Source organism: Mangifera indica, chromosome 2 (assembly GCF_011075055.1).
Source record: "Mangifera indica cultivar Alphonso chromosome 2, CATAS_Mindica_2.1, whole genome shotgun sequence".
NCBI classification, from domain to species: Eukaryota; Viridiplantae; Streptophyta; class Magnoliopsida; order Sapindales; family Anacardiaceae; genus Mangifera; species Mangifera indica.
In genome coordinates, this window is record NC_058138.1 from 10,689,295 (window position 1) to 10,697,696 (window position 8,402).

Genomic DNA, 8,402 nt, shown 5'->3' on the forward strand with positions numbered 1-8,402 from the left:
CAATGGACCTGATGGGCATAATTCAAGTGCTCATTTGATGACTTGATGATGTTGCCCTAACGACACTCATTGGGGCATTAGTCCCCCTAGCAGCAATTGGTGTAATTTCCTATGTCTTTTGCACAACTACTCCCCGTCTCCTCGAGAGAGAACAATAAGAAGCTCATGATGCATGGGTTTGTCCCTTATCCGATGTGCAAAAGAAAACTCACTCAACGAACCTGTCATGCCCTATCATAGTACCAAGATTCCACATGCAGACTTGAACTTGCGTGCGAACGGTGTGAAGTTGTTTTTTCGGAACAAGCATGATTTATGTATTCAATAGGTGAAATTGAGTTTTTAGGCTAAACCTTGGATGGCTAAATGTTAATTACTCTTGCTGGTTTTTGGGACAGGCAATATTGTTGTTTCATGAAAAGAAATGGACGTTTTATTCCCAAACTTAAAGTTTTTAAATTACATTTTAGTAGCATAACATATTCAAGATGAAACAAAATAGTGTAATTCAAATATATAGCTCAAGCACACATTTGCTTTTGAATGGTATAAAGTATCCTCATCCTGCTGCTCATTTTGACATGCCGAAAGGTGGAATCTCATTTTGAATGGTATAACTCTGCCTATCATTCTGACCCGTCAGAAGGCAGAACCTCTTCTGTCGCAACTACATTGCCCATAAATCATTCTAACTGAATTTCAGTATGGGAACTTGCCTGAGTAGACACCTCTTCAGAGGCTGCTCTTAATCCTTTCTTTTTCTTCACACTTTCAGCCCAACCAACTAACCTTTCTTGCACATGTTCATCAAATATTGCCTTCTTGAAAGAAGTACCCATCTTCATTTCATTTCAAACACAACAGTTCAGATTGATTTTTACGGACGAAGGTGAAATTCATACACAACATTAACTCAACTCACCTGTGTGACAATGGCATAAAGCGGCAGGGTGCTGTAACTACAAAGAACCTGGATGAATACCCTAATTGAAAAGAATAAGAAAATGAGATTATAAAAGCAGTATAAGCCAATATTAATTCAGGCACCTGACTTTTACCCAATCACAAGACGTGGCACAATGTAACGAAGTTTTCCCATGATGCAGGATTCAAGGCCATATTGAACCTAAAAAGGTGTTAAATCAGATGAATATATACAACATCCAGTAAGTGCACAATATGAGTAGTACCGCAAAAGTTATAGCCTACCCAAATCCAGAAGAAAAACGCAATCTCAAAGGAATTTTGGAATAGGATAAAATGGATCAAGCTGAGGACTATATGGGGTTTCTTGAACCAAAAGTGATCGTCCGATGGTCGGACCACTAACTCCCCTTCCACGGCAGTGTGTTTCTCAGCAACCTCATGAGCCAATTGGATGGTGACATGCTTCAGCTTAGTACCCAGAGCGAGTAAAAGCTGCAAAAACACATGTGAAACATTAAAAAAATACACTGCAAGTTATTTCCCACAAGGCTCTTTGAGACAGCCAAATGGGATGTGAATATACATTACATTCATAAACACTTCTATGTGTAGTATTAATCAACTACAACTTGATCAGAATCTAAAAGGACAAACTAATCAACACAGAACCAATCATTGATTTACACAAGCACCATAAACAAACATAAGTTAATGAAAGCTCACTGGTATCTCTCTTGATATTCGGTAATCAGCTATCAAATAGCAACATTGTTAAGTCACAGAGTCACAAAAGCATAAAAATGGATGGTTAAAATCATGTTGAGCTTGCGAAAGTGGGTGCAAAACAATGCACATGGACAAAATATCAAACTATATTAAAATTTAAGAAAACCCACAATGAAAGGAATGAATGCTATCCAGAAGTAGGCATGCCAACCTGCACATGAAAATGAGAAAACATCATGATATTGATAATTCTACCCTACTCCTTTTCACTTAAAATAACATTAAATACAACACCTAACATAACCCTTGGTATTAAATATTCTTATACCTAAGCCAAACAATTGCGCCATGACATCTGTAGAGTTAAAATTTAAGTAACTATCCTCCATTTTACTAAGTACCTTGTGGTTACAAAGCCATAAACTTAAAAAAAAAAAAAAACATTCTTTATAACTTGAAAGGAACAGTGGAAAAGGCTCAAAGAATGTTGAGTGCACTAATAAACAGAGGATTAGTGATCTACAGTGAAAGTAGATGTACTGTTAAAAAAGTAAATATTGAAGACAAGGGGTTATTAATTAATTTTAATTGAGTGAAATCACCTTGATGCAACACTCTGAACATAATGTTATACTCAAACACCAAACAAAGAGGATAAAATTTGACAGATAACATAGCAATGAAATAAAGACATTTAAAAAAAGATGAAAACATAGTGATCAAGATAATAGCAAACAAGAAATAAGTAAGTCAATTGCAATAGTCCAGTAATCTGACTTTAAGATTGTTGATTTCGCCCATACCATAACAGTCAGGGAGACACATGTTGATTGAAATAGCAAGAAAATACCAAATCCAATCAATAATGAAGTGTTAATTGAATTGCCTCTAGTCAAGTAAGGTTTTATTGAGTGGTTGAGACATTGAAATTGTTGATTGCACTTCAACCGAAGGTAATTAATTATCTCAGAAAGTCTTAAGGCCCTCCAACTGTAGAACTTGCACATCCAAAACAATAAAAACTGGGACATAATATTGAGACAAAGGACAATAGAACATGAAAATTATTAACTGTACTTGGCATCAACATTTTAACTGGATTCTTCTTGGTTTCCTATCAGAAGAAAGGTATTTTGACTGGAACTTATTTGCTAGTTGATGGAGTAAGCATACCATTAACATTCAACAGCAAGAATATGACCACAAATATCCAAAGATACCAGCTGCAAGTAGTAAATCAAGATGAATCAGTTAGAAATTGACATTAATGTTCTAGGCAACCGATGATATACACAATAATTTATAGGAAGCTTTAGCATCACATAAGTCTTCATGTACTACTTGCCTTACACCAACAACTTTCTTAAAATCGTCTTCAAGAGCACGCATCATGTATCTGTGGAAATTAAACTTTGGATTTCCCCTGCAATGAGTCTAAAGCAGAAGGTGCAGCAAATGTCTATGAAAAGGCAATAAAATAATGACCATTCTAAACATATACAAGACAAACTTTCTTTAGATTCTTACCATGATGAAACCTAGTCTAAGTGTCACATAGTCTGATCTGGTAACAGATGCATAGAATTGCTCGAAAAAAGAATGCTGTCAGTGACACAAGATAAAGAAAATCAGTGTCATGTTCAATTGAACTTGGCAGAAAGATACAAAACCTTGTGCTCATAAAATCTACCAGAGAAGACCAAAACTTTGGGATGTCACTTCATATAAGCAAAAATAATAAGCCAAGGTTGTCAGCAACAACAAGCACCTAAGATGTGAGGTAACTCCTATCAGCTGCTTATGCAAGCAGGACATCAACCTGCTGGTACATGCCTCTTCTTCTACAATGAAATTTCCCTTTAAACCCTCATTTTGCTTCTCTCTCATCTTTTGATGTTTAAGTTACATTATTTTCTCCTCCACCCTAGCTCTCTCAAAAGAAATCCAACAAGTAACACAACCTCTGAGAGAGAACATATGGTCATCCAAAGGTTTGCTAGCATCAGTTAGAGACTCAGAGAATCCAAACAAGGTGGATCGACATGGCTGCCATCTCTTAACTGATATCCGTCAAATTGACTATGACTACCATCTCTGGATGCATTTATGCCATATATTTCTGTGTATTTATGAGTGGCCATAACATAAGTTTATACTCCATCCACTAAACCAAAGCGCAGAACTTGCAAAGCCTTATGCATATAAATATACAAGTAATTTGTCTATGCATGCATGTAAGATTATATACCTCAAATTAGAATAATGACATTCGAGAATAACAATTCCCAGAAGACCACCAGATCAAAATTTCTGGTTCACCCATAAATCCATCAAGAGAGAGTTTCTGCATGACTTGTCAGGTCATCTCATGTATGCAATCATTTATTAGCAGGAGAATAATGCAATGTTAAAAGAGGGATAAACCCTATGCGGAAAGAGAGCCCAACAAATCTTTGATGGTCCTTACGTATGCCCATAAATAAATAATCATGTTTGGATCCCATTATAGAAGCAATAATAACTTACCACCCATCCCCGGATAACTGAATCTTTACCAATTCCTAGGAAATGCTCTCTGATAAAAGTATGTTGTTGAACATGGGTGATTTTTATCTTCAAAACTGCAGAATACAGGTTAAGATTAAAACAGGCAATGAAGATGAACTTGAAAATGGTTTTTCTGATACTTAAAACAAGAAAGTAATTTGCTTAGACATTCTCTTCACTAATTCACTCAGTCAGCAAGATGCTATGGCACATGGCAACTATGTTGACTAACAATTCTTTAAATACTAAATGACAATTACTGCTAAAATTTGTGAAAATAATAAATAAGCATAGCATTTACAAACTTAGAAAAGGAAGAAGGATGACTCTAGAATTAAATGGTAATGAGTCTTAACACTGAAAAATTACTTTACATCCTAAACGATTATATTTTGAAGCATATCGATAGATATAACTAGTTTACTAAGGATTTTACAATTAAAATTTTCAAGGGAAAACATCATATAGTTGCCGGATAGCTCCTACCGTCCTCTGAGTTGAGCTCTTGTTCAGCAATTGAATCCTCCCAGTGCTTCCATTGGCGTATCTAAGTTTTGTGAAGTAGAAATTGAAGAAAGAAGACTTAATATACCAATAACAAGATAGAATTAAGAAACAATAGAAGTCTATAGGACTCTCACCCTTGCTCCTCCAAAAATAACAGTTAGAAGACTAAAAGTCACATGGACTATAGCTAGCACAAAGATAAAGATATGGAGATGATGCAATGCTTCAACTGACAACAATGGTACCTTATTCTGAAAAAGGGAAAAGAAGAGAAATCAAAGCACTTATGAATTATTTGTGCATCTATAGAATAACCAGAAATCCAGTAAATATGAATAAAAAAATGCAAAATCTAATGCATGAGATAATTCATAGGAGTATCACAATGACAAAATCTACACAATATCCACACAAAATCTAAATTCTCCATTATCTATCTGTCTATTCTTCTCCCACTCCATATCAAACTTTATCCTGGAGTCAAACACGACAACAATCCCTGATGCACTGCCATGAGTTCTACATTTGCAAATAAGAAGTGCCAAAACTCTGAAGGCCCAGAAAGAAGAAAAGAAGTAAATTAAATCCCAAAATCACATACATCATAGTAAGATCACTCTTAAACTCCTCACTGCAATCAAGACCAAAAATGTCATCAACTGATTTACTTAATTGGAAAGCTAAAAAAAACCACATTTTTGCATTATGGTGTTGCTTTAACACATTTTTCATGTATATTGAATCTATTGAGTTTTGGCACATTGCACTGCTTTGCTATATTGACTCAACTTAATTGCCAAATAGGAAAAACAACCTGAAAATTCTTTATCCAAATGGTCAGTCAGGTATATCCGACCAAAAGATAAGTATGACAACAGACTTTTGCTCTCTCTTCGTTTGAAAACAAAATTAGCTTCACTAGAAACTATGTACAATTTTTTATTTTATAGGATTCACAGCATATTATCAGCAAAGAATCAAAAACTATAAATCAGGTGAACTAACTCCTCCACAAAGAGAAAAAGAGAAAACCTGCAACCTACCTAGTAGACTAGGTACTAAAAGGCCTAACCAAAGTCTTAAGCACTAATTACAAAAGCAGCCCCTGAACAGCAGTTCCAAAATAAAAGATAGAAGAGGGTTATGACATTGCTGCTTCTGAAATTGAAACTTTTGCGCTCCGTCAATTTAGAAGGCAAAAAAATGCAATGCTACAGTCATCAAGAAAATTTTTGTAGAATGACTTGACTGAATATATTCCCGATTTCTCAAGGATCAAATCTCTACCATCTTCCCTTATTTCATTGAGAGAATCTTTAATGATTCCAAACAAATCAACAAACTCTTTAGTTTATCTATTATTAAGATCCCCACAAAAATTCAGATTCTATGTAAATAATTTAGAGAAAGAAGCATCCCAATCCACCATCATCAATAGCAAGCTTCACAAAGGATAGAAACAAACTCTTTACAGTGGGATACACAATGCCGACTCACCAGGGGCTTCAGTAGGAACCCTAGTCACTTAATTAGTGCCCCAATGCATATATGCTTTCCATATTTTCCTCTAATGACAGGCATGCCACACACAATTAACCTCCAAAGGATGTCTCCATCACGGAAGTGTGCTAATATGTAAAACATGCAAAGATCACATCATACATCTATTGTATATCTGTTCCAGAAACTAATAAATTTTTAATACAGCAATGAATTTAACATAGGGGAAAATTACTACAAAATTCATTAAAAATCTTAACAAACTGTAGAATAATATCAAAACAAACCCAAATGATTGGCACTAAACAATGTGATTCAAAAACGAATAAACATTTCACTATTCTTAACCACCAAACCTACCTAGAAACTAACCCCACTGTAAATTTCGTTTCAGCTATCCCTGGATCTATTTCAATGAACTCTCTGATTAGGCAATTAAAAAGAATGAAAATCAATTAAATGGGCTGTTTACCTTCTTAGAACAATAACCCGCCGAAAATTCTTTGGCCAGAAGAGGGCTAGCTGTGCCAGCAGGAGAAGATGCAGTAGACCCCTGAAAATGTGATGTTGTAGTTGTAGCATTAGAATGCTCACCCTCTGATGAAGCAGCTTTAGGGCGTTTACATGGAAGCATAGAAACCACTACATCCTCAGGAATGCAGAATTTGGAGATTGCCCCTTGAAACACCGTCAACAATAGTGATATAAAACCCAAAAGCATCAACTCTGTCACCATAATTCCAAAATTTCACCACCTTATTTTTACATCTTTATAATAATATCAAGTTTCCAATAAATATCCACACATCCTTAAATATACCTATCAAATAGAATTTCTTCATAAAAATGCAGATCATAAATCAAAAAAGAATTTCTTCGCACCAACAATATACCACACCCACAATTAAAATAAATTGACTCATAAAATTACCGGAAAATATTTTCTTTGGAACTCCTTTCAAAATATGGGTTTTTTAACAATAAAGTTTCACCATTTTTTTTCTTTTCAATAAGTAAATTGTCCAGTTAACATCACACATCTTTAAATATACCCATCAAATAGAATTTCTTTTGTGAGACATGCAGAACATTACTAAGAAAACAATTCCTTCTCACCAACAAACCACACCACAATTATAATAAACAACTTAAAAATAAACATAAAATGTCCTCTTTCAGATTCCTTCTGACAAAAGAAAAATTGTGGGTTTATTTTAGTCCAAAATTTCACCCTTTTTTCCTTTTCCACAGTATAAATTTTCCAATTTAATCTACACATCTTTGCATATATATATATATATCCATCAAACGGAATTTTTGTAGGGAGTTGAAAACATTATTGAAGAAAACAAATTCTTCTAAATAACACATACCACACCCACAAATATAGTATGCCATACTAACAGTAACATAAAACCAGACTCTTCTTTAACAAAATGATAATAATAAGTTGTCAGTTGAATATACTTAAATGCAAAAAAGGTGACGAAGTGTACAAGCAATAGTGAAGATTGCAAAATAAAAAAACCTTCTTTAACTTTCTGAAGAGCTTCAAAAAGAGGTTTCTTGTGTTTTCTTTTGAGATAATGTCCAAGAAAGTGAAGAAGCCTTTCAACACCCAGAGAAATAGCAACGATGACGGTGCACACACCAGCTACCACCCATGTAGGTGTATACTCCAAAGTTTCATCTTCACTTCCACCCTCACTCATCACTTTCTCGCCGTGTCTTTGTCTCTTCCGTTCCTATGATGCAGCCTAAACCTCTAAAGCTCGCCCAAGTAACAAACACGTGAGAAGAAAGCAGAAAAGAATTCGGAAGGAGAAGGCAAATTGCAGATCGGGAGCAAGAAGAAAAACTGTTCGTTCGTTTCAAGACCACATAATGACAAAAGCGTGATTCGTTTTTGCTAAATAGGCATATACTCCTCTTGCCATCTGGCTAACTAACTCTCATAAAAACAGTTAAAAAAGACAAATTACAAATTATAAAATGACATGACAAACAAGGTGGACACGACCACGACAGCGTTTCTTTATTTTCATAGTATCATTCAAACGACGACGTCCATTAATCCCTTCAATGCAGTGCTTCAACCCGCAAATATCAATCGACGCTTCCGTACGTGTAACTTTCATCAAACTCCCACGTCGCCTCTGCTGGCGTTAATCCTTGCCAATGAATAAGAAGTTGAG

General features: G+C 35.1%; 1 protein-coding gene across 2 annotated transcripts; it reads right to left on the reverse strand.

Annotated features, from left to right (window-relative positions):
• Positions 1 to 410: 410 nt before the first annotated feature.
• On the reverse strand, positions 411 to 8,163 carry LOC123199650 (MLO-like protein 1). Of its 2 annotated transcripts, XM_044614685.1 has the most exons (13): positions 7,736 to 8,162; positions 6,680 to 6,933; positions 4,842 to 4,958; positions 4,687 to 4,747; positions 4,180 to 4,274; positions 3,181 to 3,255; positions 2,999 to 3,087; positions 2,827 to 2,876; positions 1,824 to 1,864; positions 1,210 to 1,419; positions 1,059 to 1,126; positions 923 to 983; positions 411 to 839 (listed from the first exon to the last, which is right to left on the reverse strand). In XM_044614685.1, the coding sequence occupies exons 1-13, from the start codon at positions 7,917 to 7,919 to the stop codon at positions 684 to 686; spliced, it is 1,461 nt and encodes a 486-aa protein (XP_044470620.1). In that variant the 5' UTR covers positions 7,920 to 8,162; the 3' UTR covers positions 411 to 683. The 2 variants fall into 2 exon arrangements, with proteins under 2 accessions (XP_044470620.1, XP_044470627.1); XM_044614692.1 differs by lacking the exon at positions 4,842 to 4,958 and having other exon boundaries at positions 7,736 to 8,163.
• Between the last annotated feature and the right edge of the window lie 239 nt (positions 8,164 to 8,402).

What these genes read in the sequence shown, in the direction of transcription:
- LOC123199650 (XM_044614685.1), bottom strand. Translation starts at nt 7,919, where the DNA reads ATGAGTGAGGGTGGAAGTGAAGATGAAACTTTGGAGTATACACCTACA. An exon ending in CTTGCTGTTGAATGTTAATG is followed by an intron (nt 1,865 to 2,826) that starts GTATGCTTACTC and finishes TTTCATGTGCAG; the next exon opens with GTTGGCATGCCTACTTCTGG. An exon ending in CGTTTTTCTTCTGGATTTGG is followed by an intron (nt 1,127 to 1,209) that starts GTAGGCTATAAC and finishes ACACCTTTTTAG; the next exon opens with GTTCAATATGGCCTTGAATC.